The 20125-nt window shown below is 35.0% G+C and overlaps 1 protein-coding gene and 1 long non-coding RNA gene across 3 annotated transcripts in view; one reads left to right on the forward strand and one right to left on the reverse strand.

The window, feature by feature from the left end:
- Positions 1 to 20125, reverse strand: part of KIAA0825 (KIAA0825 ortholog) — a 203510-nt gene that overhangs the window by 173129 nt on the left and 10256 nt on the right. Inside the window, exons 2-4 of one of the 2 annotated variants that reach the window (XM_062512691.1) lie at positions 19615 to 19754; positions 9800 to 9968; positions 3877 to 4546 (exon numbers count right to left, since the gene is read on the reverse strand). In XM_062512691.1, coding sequence (XP_062368675.1) covers positions 3877 to 4546; positions 9800 to 9968; positions 19615 to 19745 — 970 coding nt within the window. In that variant the 5' untranslated portion in view covers positions 19746 to 19754. Of the gene's footprint in view, positions 1 to 3876; positions 4547 to 9799; positions 9969 to 19614; positions 19755 to 20125 lie in introns of those variants that run through there. The other variant, XM_062512692.1, reaches the window with a different exon arrangement.
- LOC134056131 (uncharacterized) lies at positions 3872 to 17636 on the forward strand. Its single transcript, XR_009934131.1, has 4 exons — positions 3872 to 4009; positions 4328 to 9450; positions 12368 to 12452; positions 16328 to 17636. It is a non-coding gene; the product is annotated as an uncharacterized LOC134056131 (long non-coding RNA).

The following is a 20125-nucleotide window of genomic DNA, read 5'->3' on the forward strand; positions in this document are numbered from 1 at the left end:
TAAATAAAGCCAAAGAAAACCTTCCATTAACACATAAACTGTTCATAATTCAATGAGGTTTAAGTTTCTTTGGCAGATACCACATGTAAGAGTAGCTGTTTCTTCATCTAACAGATGACAAATTAATACAGGTTAGTCATGCCTGATTAAATAGCTTAACATTTTTGCAAACAAAGGAACACAAAAAAGGTGCAAAAGGTAAAACTACAATACGAAGACTTACAGCAAATAGTTTCTGAGAAATACCACACTGGAAATTGAAGCAAGAAATTGAAAGAGATAACCTGAAAACCAGCTGTGATTCTTTGCGTGCTAAGTATTGTCAATTTGATTTTTTTGGTATACTTTTAAATATCACAACATTACATAAAGTTTTGAAAGATGCAAATGATTAATATCATAGAAACTCTGAAACAACAAAATCCCACTAATAATAAAAAAAAACTTGAGGGAGTGGGTTGGGAAACATTCCTTGCACATCATTATAGCAAACTGGAAACACTTATTATGTTCTGAGAATACAGACAGAAATTATAATTAATGTTACATAAAAACCTCCTACAATAACAGCCCAAATTCTATTGGCTGAATCCAGCAGATAGATTAAAGGTAATAGGAAGCACAGATCTAACAGGTAAGAGTATCAAATTGTAACATAAAACCACCTGCGTCCACTAGACCTGGCAATTGAAGATACTGAGTTCCAAAATTTGCCTCTTTTCACATGCCATTTTGACAGCTTCTCTGTCAAGTCACACACTTCCTAGGTACTGATAAATGGAAACAATCTCATTGAAGCACTTCACAAATAACTGCTATAGTACAGAATGAAAAGAAAAATGCTAATTTCTTACTTCACAAATAGATTATTATATATGGAATATTTTAAAGATAACTCTGTTAAAGCTTGTTATACACTATCTCTATTTTCCCAAAAGAAACAGGTTGTCTATATAAAGTTTTCTGAGGTTCTGGCACTGCTTTATTATTATCTGTTTTATATTACCTATGCTGTATAGTAGGATCAATTACAGCAGTTCTTATGAAAAAAAACCCACCAACAAACATCAACTAAAAACCACATTACCCTGGGAGTGGACTAAGTAAATACAAACCCTTCTATCACCTCTGGGATAACAGTCCCAAAAGAATGCCCCATATCAAACTATTTTCATATTCTGCAATGTGCTGGTGTGAGGGGTCCCAGAGGGCAGAGGCAGCATACAAAAAAAAAAAAAAAAAAGAAACAGATCTGGTTTTCAGCCAAAAAAAACCTTATTTCTGTCCCTCCATAATTATGCACAAGGTTCTTTTGATACTAGGCAAACTGGGTATCATAGTCAAGGTAATATATTGAAACTGTCTTCTAACCTATGTAAAAATAAATTTCCACTCAAATTTATTGGAGGGCAACAAAGTACCAGAATTCATGATGTCCAAGCAGAAAAAGTCATTTGACATTAAGAAACGGGCAACAAAGTACCAGACTTTAGGATTTCCAAGCAGGAAATGTGACTTGACATTAAGAACTTGTCCACCACTACAAACTTCTTAAAACATTTCCCAAATAGTTATTTCACTATGAAATGCCTTGTGAACACTTTAATTTTAAAGGAAAAAATGCATTTATATAACTTAGTGTGGTACAAATGTAGTATATTCATACATTTATAGGAGAGAAATGTCTTTCCAAAAAACTCTTCGCATATGAACTCATATACAAATAAATTACTCAGTAATAACTGTTTTAGTTATGATACAGGATTAGTTTTGCTTAAATTGATCAATAACCGAATAATAGGACATGACATATCCAGAAAATGAAAGGAACATGAAATCACAATCAAAACTTCACAACTCTGACCTCATATTTTGTTTTAGCCCTCTGAGTTCTGATTTCACTATTGGTACCTTATGGTTTCCCTGCCTGAAGTCCATTTGAGCAATTTTCTGCAGAAAACTAGTAGGAAACCAGTAGGCTAGTCAATATCTACTTCCCATACTAACTTCTTAAGTAAAATAACATGATGGCACGACTATGACAGCCCTTGTGAAGAAAGCAATCCTGAGAATTGAATTATATTAATGAACATCAATTCTAAACACATTTTATAGGTGCTAAGGAGACAGCTGCTGCATCTGAAATCTGACATTTAATGAATTTTCAATAAAAATTAAAATCTGGCCTAATATTTATGACATAGAGATATTACATTTTAATTAATTTCAGGAAATCTTTTAAAGTTGCAAGCAAGTCCTAAGATTTACTTTCTTTTCACATTCCTCTGTATTTTTGACTATACAAAAGAAATGTCCGCTGGAAATCTGTACTGACAGATGTATTGGCACAAAAACATGCAAAGTCACATCCTGTGGCAAAAAAAAAATTAAGCAGAGGAAGTAGTGGATTAATAAATTGAATAACTGTTTTCTTCCATCTTGTAATACAGAGTTAAAGTACGATTTTTCAAACAGACACGTTTGTGATCACTTTAAACTCCATGTATTAGATGTAAAATGGAGATAACTGAACTGCCCCATCTTCGTGAGCTGTTTTGAGACTGAAAGAAAAATCGGGTTACGAATTTCTGTTCACTACAGGTAATTTTTTTTGTCAGTGAATCCTTTCACTGATGACTCACATCTCACTATGTAATTCAAAACCACATTTCTTGTTATTTCACATCTCAACAGTACTCTGACACAACTTCTTTTCATTGTTTCCCACCAACACTGCATTCTCATCCTTTCAACTTACTTTTTTTTTTTATCAAAGTCTCATTGCCTTTTCCTTGTCTTTCACATGTTCCAATATTCCTCCATATTTCAGTTGCTGTTGAAAAATTATCTTTGCATTTCTTCCACTGGAATTTTTAGCTGACTTATACTAACACATATGCTGACTTTAAAACTTGGACGTGTGTAATTTTCTTCTATAGAGACCTGACAAATCCTCACCTCACTAATCCTTTCTCTATGCTGCACAATTCAAAGATCTTTTGTTTCTGTCTTTTTCATACAATTCTAAACTTTTAATATTTTCTGTCTATGGATCGCTTTATGGAAAGCTGTGCTTTAAACAAACAGTTCCTGCACAGAGGCGTGCTCAAGACACTGCATTGAAAAAGCAATTACATAAAATTGTGCAATTATGTTATGGAAGTTTCTATTCTGTATTATTTTTTCCAAAGCATTGGTTCTTCCCTTTGGAAATTGCCATGTCTGACTTAAAAACAACAAAAAGAAAATACAGAAAACACTACATCAATAACAGATTCCTTTCTTGCTCGACATTTCTTGGAACAAGAAGAAATGACCAGGCTGTATTAACTCTAACTTGCTGTACTTTCACAAGACTAGCAAATGTAAATAGATTTTTTGTTTGTTTCTTTGTTTGGGAATATGAATCTGCATAGAATCTTTTGGGTCAGCTCTGATGTGTGAATCAGTATCTGTTTCATGGACACACAACTGTACAGTCTTTACATATATAACCTCCTTTAAATGCCTGACAAAAAAAAATAAGTAGAAGATTGAAGGGTTTGTATTTATTTAAATCTGGATTAAATAGTTCTTTTTTAAGTACATATTTCAACAGCTGGAGTAAAACAGGCTGAAAAAATTACTATGACATGACAGTATTATCCAATGGATTACAATAGGGTTTTGTTAAATTACGAGTTTCTCTCTCTTACTTCTGCACCACAATTCTGACAAAGTCTAGAATTCAACTGCACTAATATGTTTAAAACATAAAGCCGTAATTACTAGTTTTGGGTCTCTCTCTTCACAGAAACTAATCAAGTATATTTAAAAAAAAGGTAGCATAATTAAAATAATATCTAACTACAAAGAACATAAAATAAGACTACTAACCTACAGTGTGAACTGTTCCTCTATGCTTCTTTGAAATCTTGTTTGCTTTAACTATGTGTAGAGCATTTTCTTTGAACTGCAGCTCACAAAGTCTTTCAAGAAGAACAGTCATTTCTTCAGTGATGGTATCCAGGTAAGTTTCATTAATAAACTTTAATGACGAAGATGGACCAATAGTTCCACTTAGTATATACAAATCCTCTTTTATCATTGCGCACAATCTGGGTATAGAACTTTGATAACCATGAACCACCTTATCAAAATTTGTTTCACCACAACTAGACAAAATACAGTTCTGTAGAAGATCACTAACCAGTTTATTCTGCATATTTTGATACTTCAATAAGACTTCTGATTTGGGATAAAGAAACAAAAGCTGCTGCACACACTGTGTTTTAAACTCCATTTGTTGTTGCAAAGCATTAGTGTTTGTTTCTTCTTGACTTTGCAGTCTCTTTACTAAAAATTGCCGAAGATGCAATCTCACATCATCCCAAAGAGATTTCATATCCACAGCTGAATCATCCTGAATGGTATGAAGGGAAGATGTTAACTCAAAAGACGTCCCGCTTGCCGTACAGGGAAATGAAACACCACACTGACTAGAGAGATCCAGAAGGAAGTGAAGGACCATTTCTTCTTGATTCTTCTCATTCTTCAGCAAGCTTTGCTAACAAAGATAAATCAGACAATATTTTAGAAATTTTTGTTAATTCTGGTTCATTAAATGAACAGCTTCATACTTCAGTAAAAACTGTGTTTCCAATACTAATTATCCTAACAGCAATTAATATATTTAAGCAACGGAAATTATAAAATCCATAGAAAACATGATTTATATGCGAATTAATTTTCTTATCTACCTCTGCCAATAATTCACATTCATCTTCTCATCTTTCTTATATCCCCAACTTCTTTTCTCAATCAATTCTAGACCCCAGTTCAAAGGAAACCCTTGGCAGCCTTTTTGTTGTCACACCACCTTTTAAAGAAAACTGTATGTAAAAATTACTTAAAATTTATACAGACAATGACAGGTTTTTCTCATAAAACCAAACAATGAATTTCTAAAATGGTCCCTTTCTATGGCTCAGCAGGCAATCATCAAAAAGACCATTCTAAGGATAAGAAAGTCTTCCCAGGACTCCCCCTTAAGGAACTAAAATTGAAAACTTGTTAAGAATTAAAATAGCCTTAGATCACACAGGACAGAAGAATAAGAAGCTGTGTATCCCATCACACTAAGATGCAGACTGATATTAGTGACCTCCATATACATCTATGCTGTATGGGTTGGAGAAGGCAGTCAGTTAAAGCAAGTGAAACCACATGGCTGGTGTTTCTTCTTCATTCAAGTCTGAAGAACTCTCTCTCAAGTCCAGGGCTAGGATCTTTGACCTTAGAGCTGCTTCAGCTTCAAGAGGTCATGCAGCAAATAGCAGCTCCTCTTGTAGCAGCTCAATATTACCATTACAAGGAAAGTGAGTGGAATTGGTGCTATTCTTGATTTTCTTAGTTTCAGTAGGAAAGTCTTAAGTGGATGAGAATCTAGAAGCCCTCTCACTTGCTTCTTTACCTCCCACTGCTTCTCTCCAACAGAGAAAAAGCATTGTGGCAAACCACCTCAGAGGGGTTCATTCCAGTCATGTCCTTTATCTGTGTCTCTGTCACAGTTTCATCCCAGCCAGCAACCAAGCCCTAGTTTGCCACTTGCTCTTTCCTGTACCAGCAGAGAGTTGGAAGGGTAAAAAACATAAAACTCATGGGCTGAGAGACAGACAGTTTAACAGGGAAAGCAAAAGCTGATCACACAAGCAAAGCAAACCAAGGAATTAATCCATATCTTCCACTGGCAGGCAGGTGTTCCACCATCTCCAAGAGAGCAGGGCCCCATCACACATTACTGTTACTTGGGATAACAAAGGCTGTCACTCCAGACATACTCACCTTCTTTCTTCCCTGCACTTTATATACTGACCATGATGTCATATGGTCTGGAATATCCCTTTGGTCAGTTTGGGTTGCCTGTTCTGGCTGTGTCTCCTCCCAGCTTCCCATGCACCCCCAACTTCCTGACCAGTGTGGCAGTATGAACAGCAGAAAGGCTCTGTGTAAGGCCAGCTCAGCAATAATACAAAAATCTCTGTATTATCAACTCTGTGTTCAGCATACATCCAAAACAGCCTTGTACTAGACACCTGAAACCAGCAGAAGTCTCCAAGTCATACTCCATCCTATAAAGCAAGGCTGGTAAAGAAACCATAGCTACCTTCCAACTTCAGCATTACTCATTTATTTAACTTATAGTATTTGAAGAAATTATGAGTTTCATTTCTCTTCCCATTTTGAAAGAGAGGTAAATCAAGTTTGAGTATGATACTGCAAAAATATAACTACTTCTGAATGGCAAATATTAAATTTTTCTCTTATATCAAGTTTTTATCAATAGATAATCATGCTTTAGAGGCACAAAAATTTTTAAATTCAGAACTCCTATTCTTTGTTCTGGATGCTTTAAACTTGTTACATACCTTAGATTAGACGGCTTAACCTTTCTGGTGCCCTCTATTCTGACCAGAGTTTCTCGACAAAATTTAAAAAAACCCCCACTTTCACTACCGTAGCTAATTCTGAATAACAGACTGGGAGCATGATTGCCTCTTATAACTTAAAAAAAACCAGACTACCTATTTTTCTTCAATTTTAGATCTTTATTTCAAAATAATTCTTATTAATTCATTTTACTTACAAGCAGGAGAGATATGGAAGACAGAATAGTAAAGGAAATTATCAGTTGAATATCATCCTACAAAATTATGTGTGGGTAATAAAAGTATGCACAACTGGTTCAAATCTTAAATCCTATATCTCAAAATGCAGATACATAACACTGATCCAATTTTCTTTTATTATCTGCTGAACTATTCTACCAAGTTTAGTGGCCCCAAAGAAAATGTGTTTCAAAGTGTAAACTGAAACCCTGATTACTAACCACTGTGCTGAAAGGTGGTCTCTTAACAAGTAAACTTCTGAACTTTAAATGTTGGTGTTTTTAATGAATCATTCTCAAATACTACATTCTGAAATGTACAAAGCAAGAAAAGCTGTCAAAACAGTGCATGCACCTGATGCCTTCAATGATGAATCCAAATGATCTTCCAAGAAAATCCCTACAGCTGCTTTTTATGGCAAAGTAGAAATATTTTTATATATCTGAGAATGTTTTGCAATTTAAACTACAGCACTAAAAACAGGTGCTTGCAGATGCTATTTTAGACTTAATGATACTAGAAAGAGGACCTGAAGTAAACTTTGAAGCTCTGAAAAGTGCCATCAAGTGTCTTCATACATTGCCTATATTGATACAGGCTTTTTAATTTAAAAATTAACCTACAGAAATATTGCAAAAGATTATGCCAACACTCTTCAAGAAAAGATCCAAATTAGTATCCGAAGATTTTGGAGAAGCATAAAAAGTTCCCTTTTGAGCATAGCAAGTTAGTGCTTTCTGTGCTCAATAACAATACAGAAAATCAGTTGCAGTTTACCAACTGGACTACTGCCTAGCATGGACAACTACCTACCATATCAATAAACAAGTATAGCAAGACGAAGGCCTGCTTAAAAAAGCAATCTACCATTATTTTAGCAGGAACAGTGTGTTAGCGCATATATTCAGCTTTTAAATACTGAGTTACAAGACAGTACACACAATGACAAAATTTCACATAATTAACATTTTCAGGCTTCATGAAGAAATCCTTGGTATTTTCATACAAATTTACAAATGCATTATAATAAAAATAAACCTAAATACTGAACCCCAGGCAATGCCCAAGAAGTATTTTTTACTTCTTTTAAACTGTTCCAGCACCTTAAAACATAAATATTCCCAACAAAATAAACACACATAGCAGATGATAACAATGGAATATTGTCCTGAAGTAAAAAGAAAGTTCCTGTTACTGAATATGAATTATATATACTTAATTAAAAGCATGCAAGAAGAAATTATCTAATTACTTTAATGAATAGAGTTATATATCTTTGAAAGGTCAGATCATAATAAAATTAATGCTGAGTATTACTGAAAATAGTTTACAGCAGACCTATTTATGGAACTGAAGATTATCTGTTGTGAATATAACTTCTTACAAGACAGAGTGTAGTACATTCAGTACTACAGATACAGACAGACAGATACACTTTACATCTGTAATCCTATCTACACAACAGGCTGGATTATCTAAGCAGCCATAAACCTGGAAATAGTGATGTGAAAGTTGCTGAGCTCCAAAGATGCTTTCGTGATAAACTCTGCAGAATTGAAACTTTGAAGCTTCTCACTTTGCTGTCTGTTTAGCAGCCTGCCACAGAGCCGTTCTCAATGCTTAACTGGATACTACAGCTCACAGCAAGACTGTCATGCAGTTAGTAAGCTCCTGGGAAGCTGAAGAGCTAGAAAGCACATTATGCGTAAGATGGGGACATTTTAGAGTTTTCCAAACAAATGCCGCCATCTGGTGTTCAGGCACATGGCTTGGCTAGACCACGGAGAAGGAAGTAAACAGAGAATGGACACAAGTAAGTCATAAGTGCCATGCCAGATTCTGAAGGAATTCAGTAAGGATCTAAGTGGACTAAGAGGAATAACAAAAGACTCCTGAAACAAGTACTTCACAGTCAGTTTTTTCTGGGATTCTCTTATTTAATCTAGATCAAGTATGACATGTAGCATTCTCTGACACCCTTGAGTACGATCATTAACAGCAACATTCATACTGATTACTTTTGTCAGAAGAGAACAAAATCACTCTTTATCAGATGAACACTGAAGACCTGGTGTCTCTAAAAGTTACTTCCTCATTTGACACAGGTCAGTATCCAGTGAAATCAACGGTGACTGAAAGAGTAACAAGATTTAAAGAGTTTAAAAAAACCCCAAGAGCTCATTTCATTAAGCTTGTGCTCTAGCCAAGGAAAACACTTCTCTACAGATTTCCTCCTCCATTACAGCTAATCTTAGCCTAAAGTTGTTCATGATCTACAACTAAACCATGATACGGAAATTACAAAGAATAGTCACTGGAGACTGTTTATTTGTTTTGACCTCCTATATATGTATCATATCAAATGCGCATATAAAAAGTTTATATATGAACTTGAAGACCATCATTTACAGAGGGATCAACCTTCACTAATATTGCCAATTCAATTTCTCAGACTCTCATTTCCACACATATTTGAATGAAAACTTTTAATAAAAATTTTGCATAAAAATACTCTCTAAAATGATGGTACTTTTCATTGAAGTGAAATTTGATTTCTGGTTGCATCTACTGGTATAACTTGATAGAACAATGCATATAGCTCCCACGTTTACCATTGAGAAGTGTAAAATCATAGAATCATTTGGATTGGAAGGGACTTTCCTAAAGCTCTTTTAGTACAATTATCCCACAATGAGCAGGAACATCTTCAACCAGACAAGGCTGCTCAGAACCCAGTACAACTTGGCCTTGAACATTTCCAAGGAAAGGACATCTACCACCTAGTCCTCTGGCCACATAGCAGGTAGGAAGTTTATCATTAAATAATGCATAAAGGATAGCAATATCTATTAGATGAGTTAAATTCATACTGATACAACTGGGTTTTTTTTTACCAACATGTGTTTTATAAAACAATCCAAGCAGAGCTTAACATATGGTAGCATCTGTGAAAAGATTTTGTTCCAAGTTTGTCTATTTAAGGCATGATCAAAAGGAAACATAGCACCCTTCTGCAGACATGAATTTATGAACTATTCTCACAAGAGTAAAAACTGAAATGAGAAAACGAATTGAATTCACCCACCCACTCTCCCACCTCCAATCGTATAACCAACTTTCCAATATTAAAGTCTTTAATAAACAATATTTACCAAGGTCTTAAGGAACTCCAGCAGCTCTCCATGGTCTGTAGAAGAAGGTCTGAGAGAACTAAAATTGCAGTTATTTAGCCACTGAATGCAGTCAGTTGTGCTTTGTAGTACTTCATCAGTACTTATTTCATTTACGTCTGATTGCAGGTCCTTAAGACACTTCTCTATGCTAAAACAAAAAAAAAACAAAACAAAACAAAACAAAACAAAAAAAAAAAAAACCACAATATTTTTCTTCATTATTTGGAGACAAAAGTATTTCATATATTCCGTATTTTAAAAAGAAAAACTACTTAAAATTAAGGTAACACTAGTCCTTTTTATTCATTGATTAAGCTACCCTTACAAAATAAGGCCTGAATTTGCAGAATTAACAATTAACATTTAAGTACTGTTGAGCTATAGCTAAAAAAATTTTCCTTCAGGCCAGACTGTACCATCTTCAGTAAAAGTAGGTATGGCCTCACTTTCAAACAATCTTTTTTAATTAAGTAGTTAATGAATAAGACATTATCCAACCTAATATCTGGTCCTTGGTGCTTAATTAGCTGAAGCAGAGACTATAAACTGAATCAATTACTGTATTCAAAGGTGAATGTGTCATTCAGCTCCTTTAGCAATCAGCAGTTGTTTTATAAAACATAATATATATTAATAACTTCTTAGAGACCCACTGACATCACAGAAAATGCACAGAAAAGAATTTTAGAACTAGTTATGCTGAGAAAGCAGATATTTTCTTTCTTGTTTTGTCATCAGAATATCTGAAAGAAAACAGACTTTGTTTTCAAGGAGCTGATCCACTCCTTAACATTAATCTAGAATCATAACTCTTTTTATGAAACCAGATGTTTCTGTTAGGTTATTACAGTGATTTCAGTTGCAAAGGTCACAAGAACAATTGAACATCCAGAACTATTTTATTTATATTTGTGTGGACACTTAGGTGAAAACAAAACAAAACAATCCAAAACAATCTGAAAGCACCTTTTCAGTATTTAATTTCTGTATGTTCTTCAAAAGCAGTATTTTATACAGTTTCAGTTAGAAAACAGAATTTAGATCAAGGCAAAACTAGTTTTAAGAATAATAATAATAAATTCCAATTCTAAACGTGACAAAAGATTGGCAGGTATCTTTTTAGCTTGTGAAACCTGTTCTCAGAATTATGAAACTAAATGTCTTTTTCACACACTTTGGCTCCTGGGACACAGTCAAAGCCTCTTATGCACTTTGTGCTGATGTATCTCAAACATACCCAAATAGATTACAGCATTGTGCAGTATAAAAGACACTATGTGTTGTTAAATCTGTGCCAATCTACTACTATTATGAGTGAATTCCTACATGTATCTGATACGAATCTGTGAGCAAGCTAATAAACTACAAGGTACAAATAAGCTACAGCCTTCTCAAGACCAGATATTTTGGTAATTGGTCCCAATACTGATAAGGGGATTATATCGATAGATTTCAGCGCCACTCCCCAGCTCCTTACCTCCCCCACAAGTATAAATCATGATAACTATGTTAATTTTATTTAATCCTTTTATCCTCCTAAAATAAACATTTAATTAGGATCAAAGCTGTTTTTGATGGAATAAACATATTTTCATCCTGTTTATTTACAGCATGCAGAATACTGTAGGCAAACAGTGTCTCAAAACCATTGCTGCATCTTACTAAGAATTTTGTCAACACTCAGTAATACAAGGACATGGTTAACTACAGTTACAGAAATTACATTAATTTAATATTTAGGAATTTGGTTACCTTTAGGGGGAAAAAAAAGTGTGTTATCTGAGTTTAGAAAGCCAGAATTTTAAGTAAAAGACTTCTCTTAAATATAATTAAAATTATTCTCACTACCTAAGCTGATATCAAAGACTTTATAATTTCATACCAGTGTAGGTAGAATGAGACTTTGATTTCCTGGTTTAGAAAAGAAATTTGCAAGTTTCAGAAACTGCAAACAAAAATGTAATTTTAATGTGAAAAATATGCTTAATGTATTTAATTAATTTTACTCTTAAAAGTACAATTTTTTAAAAAGCCGCATAAAGTGCTAACTTATTTTTTTCCCCAATAATCTTTCTTCATTAAGTGCAAATGTATTTTTTTAAGTTCAGAGCAGCAAATTAGCCCCTTTTTTTGAACATACTGAGGCATTAGTCCAGATGATGTCAACTCACATTATATACATACTGTGGATGTGCAAACTTAACAGTCATCAACACATTTTTTGTCCACAGATGACCCAACCTTTCTTTTGGAACCTGTGGAACTATTCAGACACAGACAGAAAAAAACCCAGTCATCAAACTACTAAGGAAGGAGTGGAATGTAAAAGCTCAAACCTTTCCCTGTAGCCAAGAAACCTGATAGTTATGTTTGCATGCTGTTTTGGTTTTTAATTGACTGATTTTTCAAGGAACAAATCTTCAGTCCCATACAAGTAGTACCTTGAGCCTTTGTGGGCACATATTCTCTGCGGCTAGTACTACTAGCATTCCATTATGCAAGTGAAAATTATTTTACTGAAGTATCTTGTTCTTCTTCTTCTTACAGGTGAGAGCGCAGTTTAACAAACCAAAGCAAAGTTGTATTATATTATCTGTGTCCACATTGGAGTGTTTTTCTGGAGAAACATTTGGTAAGTACCCACACTCCAGAGAGACAATCTCAATGTAAGGGCCCTTAGGTGCTCTTATTATGTTAATGATAGTTTTTACAAATAACCTAATCATCTGGAGAGAATGCTTTTTAAGTGGCTTCATCAATGGACAAAAAGTTTTAAAAGTACTATCATGGCACATACAGAGTAAGCACTATCATGTTGTGTCACACGTTATTTTAAAAAATACAGCATCAGAATAAGTGTTGCCCTCTCCATGTATCATTTTTCACTAAGATTTCTATGAGTAAGCTGAAGTATGATCTTCTAACTCCTTTCAATTTCTGACAAGCACATTTCAATTTATTTCATCTAGCATAGAGAACAGCCATAAAATGACAATGACATTGGTTAAATTAAACTGCTAAGCTATAAAGCAAAATTATCTTTTAACCTCATGCTCCTTATTCTTAAGATCCTCGCATTCATGGAAACACAGTTTAAAATCAGTTTACATGTTTTTTATTCAGAACAGACTGTTTCAAAATAAATGAGACCATGTTTTTCACTGCTGTTGAAGATGTAAGCAATGTTATAAAACTACTGTTATTACTCATTAAAAAGCTTGAATCCTAGAGGTATATGACATATGTATAAAAAAAAAATCAGATAATTTGTAAATCTGTGTATCAGATGACCTGCTATGAGTAGTATAAAATGTGGAGGAAGACTTCCAGCAGTATAATTCACACATATATTTTCATTGTCAAAACTTTCTTTTGATCTTGAACCCTAAGATGTAAACCAAAGACACAGCACCTGGTTAAAGGACCTTGGAAACTATGGTGTATCTATAATTTACGTATAATATTTTACAAAATATTTATATCTATATAATATATGTATATATACCTATATCTATATATTATATGTATATATAAAATATATATATATAACATCTATAATTTACAAAACAGATCCACTCTAACTGCAAAGTAACTGTATCATTGAAACCAGAAGAAATAGAATGGTGATGACTTTGCTACACTTTAGCAACAGAAAATTATTCAACAGTTAAACCATGTAAGAACAGTCTGTTCTAACCCAACTACAGCCTGCCCACCTTTAATTTCCACTTTTGTTTTAAAGACTTGAAATATTCCAGTCACAAGATGTAAGTTTTGCCTTGGTAAGTTATTTCAGAAGACAGGCAGTAAAACATGAGTTTCTCAACTCCACTGACCAAAACATGACAGTGGCAAGTAAGGGTACAAAACCCATCATCTCATATACACTTGCATGAAATGAAATGGGATACTTTGCAGGGCAGTCAAAGATCTGATTACCATTTCTATACATGTAGATGACAGCTAATGAACCACCTAACTTAATGACAGAGTGATAATCACTAAATGTATGAGTAAAGAAATAGTGTGTCAGTAAAACAGCCAATTTCTGAGTAACTGTGCTGCCCAGCTAGCAAGTTGATATGGAACAACTAACTCAGATTCAATGATTATGCACAAAGACAACCAAGACTGCACAGGAAAAAAAAATACATTTCTTTCTCAGTTTACTTACTTATTCCTAGCAATTGGTCCAGTAAAGTGATTGGACAACTACTATTCTGACAAAGATTTTAATAACGTTGCTCTTATATCTTTACAGGCATCAAATTCTCAGGTAAACACTAAAGTAATACATTTGTACAATGAGCCAATTACATTCACCTAAAAGATTCAAGTCCTTTGGAAAGATGTGATAAATATTAGGTCCAAGTAAAACTGATAAATTCATATTTTTTTTCCTCTACATTTAGTTCTTATTTTGAAATTCTCCCAAATACTCAACCACTCTTGGAATTTTGGTTGGAGGTGCCAAGATTTTGATAAATCTCTTGAATAACAGGAATGTGAGGCACAGCTGCTTCCTGAAAATTCCAGACCAGAATAAACCAAGACATTCTTCAAAATAAAACAGAAAGAAAACTCCTGCAACACATTTCATTTCAAAAACACATAGCCCTTGCACACGTCAGTTCTGATACAGGAAAATGGAACGAGATAGTTTGACTTAATATCCTGTTTGAAACATCTCCATCCCTCTGTTGCAAAGTTTTGATATTGGTAAGCATTTCTTGCCAAATCAGCAGAGTTATGATGAACAGCTAGACCATGTCATACTAACATCCTTACTGAGACACTTTCCCAATCTACAATTCACAAGGTAAAGATCTTGCTAGTTCTCAAATAATTATCATAATTTATATCAAACAGTGATGGGAAAAGATGCAATGCTATAAGCATGTACTAGCATTAACCTCATTGTAGCTCTTCAAAATAGACCTTCTTCAAAATCCTTATGACTGAAAAGCTGTTAATTAGGTCAGGTTGAAGTCTGTCATGGTTTGACACTGTTAACATGCCAGGCACCCACAGACAACCAAACAAAAGGCTTGTGAGTTGAGATAAGGATCAGGAGAAAACACTCTAAGGGCAAAACAAGCTCAAACTTAAAGGTATAAAGTAAACTCATTATTAACAGAGTCAGAAGAGGATAATGACGAGTAAAATAAGCCTTTAAAACACCTTTTTACCCCCCAGCCCTTCTCTCCTTCTCACCGACAGTGCAGGGAGACAGGAAATAGAGGTGTTTGGTCAGTTCATCACTCAAAATTTTTCTTGAGTTTTCTTAAGGAAAGGAGTCTGTCTTCTGCTATTGCCATGAGGTCCTTCCCACGGAGACAGTTCTCCATGAACTTCTCCAGTGTGGTTCCAATTTCACGAGTAGCAGTCCCACCCAACCTGCTATAACGTGAGTCCTTCCCACAGGCAAAACAGTCTTCCCAAAACTGCCATGGCATGAGTCACTGGTTCATGAGGTGTAGTCCTTTAAGGATAAGCTGCTCTAGTTTGGAAGCAAGGGCCCTCTTTTTTCTGTCTCTGGAAACAAGGGCCCTCTCTCTCTGTTTGGGTCTCCCATTGGATTACAGTTCTTTTTAGCATCCACCTGCTCTGGTATGAACACTTTTCCCATGGGCTGTGAGCGGATCTCTGCATCCCCCATGGACTCCATGGGTTACAGGGAGATAGTTTGTTTTATTATAGTCCTTCCCATGGCTTGCAGAGAAATCTCTACTCCAGTGCTTGGAGCACATCCTGCTCTTTCTTTTCACTGACCTTGTGTCCTGGTTTGAAAGACAGGTGTTTGCTAAGGAAATGATCCTTCCTTCCTACAGATTATTATGATTCTGAAATTAAGGCAGGTCTCAGGCAAAGATACAAGGATAGGAATAACAGTTCTTTACTAGTAGAACTAACAAGACAAACAAGAACAACACCAGCTATGAAATTACCCACAAACAGAACAGTAACTCAGTCCCAGTGTTTTTTGGCTGCAGGCACCTTTTCCCTGAGCTGCAGTTCCCGGTGCTGGGGGTGGGCAGGTCCCACAGAGCTGCAGGAGGGCTGGGGGTGATGGCAGAGCTGTCCCAGGGGGAGAGAGAGATGGAGAGAGCCCTCCGCTCACGGTGTGGGTCCCAGTGCTCAGCAGAGTGCTGGATGGTGGCAGGTTACAGCGAGAAGGCAGCAGGGCAGGGTCTGACAGCAGTGAGGATGGCTCCTGGTGCTGGGATGGCAGGGATGGGGCTGAGGCACCGATCGTCCTTCTCGTCCGAACTCCGTTGGGGAAACGGGGAGAGCCAGAGCCTTCCGTCTGCTCTTCTGGATGTTTTAATATCGTGGGGTTTCCCTCTTCTCTCTCCTCCCCCTTGCCACCAGTGCCCAGTTAACAGGTATCTTAGCATGACAATGGGGAAAACTCCACAGAGGGAAAAGGGAAAGAACCAACCCCCAACACCTTGGTGCCACCATGTCTTTTTCCATGTCTTCACCTCTTCCTTTTTGTCCGACTAGGAAACAAACCTGTTGCTCTTAAATACCGTTGCCAACAAATTCCACCAGTTCAAAGATCTCTGCAGGATCTTGCAGCACTGAGAAGTTGATTTTGTCTAGGTTCTGTGTGGGGCAATCGCTCACCCTGTTTCCACTGCCAGCAGCTGCAGGTGGTGCATCCGCCGCAGCGCCGCTGCCATTCAACATCTCTCTTTGTGCAGGCACTGAGGAGGAGAAGCCCTTGTCGCTGCCCCTGCCCCTTCTGCCTGCAGCATGGTCCCAGTGGTGGTGCCTTGCCAGCCATGAGAAAAAACTACCCCTGTGCAGATTTTCTTCTTAAATGTGTCATCACAGAGGCATTACCAATTTCTCTAATTGGGCCAGCAGCATGTCCATCTTCAGAGCCATCAGAGATTGGCTCTGTGAGACATCATGGAAGCTTCTAGTAGCTTCTCCCAGAAGCCACTTCTGTGGGTCTCTGTTTCAAGCTCTGCACTGAATTTCCTGCTTAGAAGTATTAAATATAAGCTGTAAGTTTAGTTCTGTGGATTACTTACAAATGAAACGCTAGTAATTCTTAAACCACCAATTAGGAAAAAAAATCCAAATACTCAGTTTTGATAAACAGTAAAAGTCAAAATAAATGTGAAAGGAAAGAATGAAAACAAAAGGCCAACCTCATGAATACAAGTTCACACTTGAGAATAACATTGAGACCACCCCTGTACCCAAAACTGGCTAGTAATGACGACAGTTTTGAGAGACCATATTCACCTGCTTCTATGAACTGCTGCAAAAATAAATGTAACATTCAAGTGTAATAAGAGTTCTGTTACAAAATAGTGAATGAGTGAACCACTTACTACATTAAAATTTACATATAAAACAATTGCACACAGATGGCCTTTTTTGTTGTTGTTATAGCACCAAATAGAATTGGTACTGTACAAAAATACTGAAGGTAATTCAACAGCTGAAAACCGTATCTAATTTGTCATGTCACACAATTTTATAAAACCTATTCAGTTAGAAGGCAATAAATGAGTAGTTGAATGATTTATACACTCTTGCCTCATAATTTTTAACACAATGTTTTATTTTAAAATATATATATATGATGTATACTATTATGTTCATTCTCTGTGGTCTAATAAAAGCATAAATCTATCTGCTGAAAAATGGATTGTATTTCAATTGTATCACTGTATCATACAGAGCTGCTCTTATCATACCACTTATAAAGATCAATGGTAACTTGAAAATTATTTTGTTCTACGCTACCTCTTAATATATTAGCAATAAAAGGACTTTTTTTAATTTAAAAGTCACATCAGCTGCTGTCCATCTTATTTTAAACTCTCTCAGTTTCTGAAACTGACATATTACAGGAGCAAAATAGCACCTGGTAACTACAGAGCTACTTCCCCATTTTCCTTGTGAAAATAAGGTTAAAGCTAGCTTAAGTATCAATTCAGCAGAAATACAAAATTTTTCCTGACCTGCATTGCTGTTTACCACATCCTAATCCAGCTTTCTGCTCACCTTTAATAAAATATCATTTGGATCTTAGAAAACTTACTATGAAACATCCTTCTAAGTTTTAAGAGTAGATAGGTAAGACAGGGACAATCAGCCTCCTTCAAGACATACAAACACTTCCACTGTGATGATGATAATGTAAAATCCAACATATAATGCTAAGTGGCTATAAAGTACCACTTAAAAAAGTGAATACCTGGCTTCCCTTTCCATAGTAAGATGATTTCTCAACAAGCAGCATACATTTTTCACACATTAAAACAAAAAATAGTAGTGAAACATTAATCCTAAAGATTCATTTTGAGAATAATCTTCCTAACTCCCAGGACATCACTACACAATGACAACAAAATCACTTTTATTTGATAGTTGAAGAGGTGACAACAGTCATGCTAAAAATGCTGATGCTTTTTTTTTTCGAGATATACAAGACCATAGACACTCGAAAATTATTCACCTGTGTAATTAACCATGTTATGACATCAAGTAAATTCTAAGTAAGTATCTACATTTCATTCATGTCAACAGCTAGTAAACTCGTAAACTAGTAAACAGCTAGTAAACATGAAATTGTATTACATAGTGGTCCATAACAGCATATTTACCAGATCTTAACTAACATTGCTACTGTGGGATTGTTAATATTGCAAGTACTTCAGGAAACACTAAGTTTTTAAACAAAAATGTGAGGCAAGAGTAATAGACATAAATCCTCCCCCCAAAATAAACCTCTTAGCCCAGCACAACCAGCATGATAATAATCGAGAAATTATCTAAGTCAGTTTTCAGTGAGATATGGCAATAGTTTATTTTCATCCTTCCAGAAGTACTTTGGGAGCAAAGACCTCTGACAAACATGGGCTACACTAAAATGATACAATCTTAAAAGAGATGTCATGAAGGACATTCTTGGAAATCATACAACTCTCTATAAGATGCACTGTTATCCAAAGGGGAGCATTTTCAAAATTTAATATAAAACCCTGCCATTTGCTATATCTCTGACCATACACTTACTTTTTAAATGGACAAAAACTCTATTTGCTTAAGAGTATCTTTCACTGATGAACACTTTACAAAGGTACGAAGGAGTTAAGCTATAAGTAAGTCACAGAACTGAGCTGATTGCTTTGCATTCATGCAAAAAATCTGCATCAACAATGAACTTTTTTGCTACTCCACTGTTTTTATAACACTGACCTTTGGAAATCAGTATAAGGAAGTGGACAAAGAAATATATTATAAATTGTAATAAGAAATTGTGTACTTGCAGCACAAGAGTTTTAACTGAAATAGTAAAACAATGGATCATATAAGAAAAGAATATACATATACTAACTTAATTCATTTTTCTACTTCCATTAGAAATGCTTAAAGAACATACTGAGCTTAGATCTTGCTTTTTGTCAAATTGTGTAGTTCTTTTAGTCAATAAAAATTTATCTCATTAGTAGGAAATTTTGTCTCAGTAGAAAATACAACTGTCATGAGAATTCACATTTTTTCCTTCACTATCACACCTACTGCAACAGAACCTCAGATTAAGATGATACAACTATTAAAAATACCATCAAGAGAAAGACTACAGCACAATAATTATATGGCATTAAAAATCTGTTAAATGCTCAAGTAGTTAAAATAAAATTACTGCTGAAATATTTATTAAAATTTTAACTTACTACTAGAAAAGAAAGGTAACTTAAGGCACTTTTCTTCCCAAATGCAATAACTTTCACAAGTACTTTGGATACAAATAAAATACTTTGTACCTGGAAGAGTTCTTCTTTATTTTTTCATCAAGATCACTAAGGATTTGTTGAAATTCCAATTCTCCAGGGAGGACATTTAACAAGCAGTCTAAATTGGAAGAATCAAAAGAACACTCTCCTCCCCACTCCATTTTTAGAATCTGTAAAACAAATACAACAAAATGTTTAAGTAATAGAAAGATGTGGACTAGAAGTACCAAAGTATACATCATCTTGTTCTTTGGAGATATTTTTATTATAAATATTGTATTATTATGCTACAGAGGGAAATCAGGAAAGCACATGTTGAGGTAATTGTCATAGTATCTTGCATTTCTTCAGTTTAAAGAAATCAGTTATTTTATCTTAATCACAGCAGTAGCTTTTTTTTCTTTTAAGATTTAAAAAGAAAATTCTCACTATTATAAATGGAAACTAAAAATAAACACAGTGCAAGGTAAACTTATTTTCTGTATATATTTTCTGTTTTTCTTATAATTTTTGTCCAAGGAGTAACTGTTGCTTGGAAATT

The sequence above is a fragment of the Cinclus cinclus genome, chromosome Z (assembly GCF_963662255.1).
Source record: "Cinclus cinclus chromosome Z, bCinCin1.1, whole genome shotgun sequence".
NCBI classification, from domain to species: Eukaryota; Metazoa; Chordata; class Aves; order Passeriformes; family Cinclidae; genus Cinclus; species Cinclus cinclus.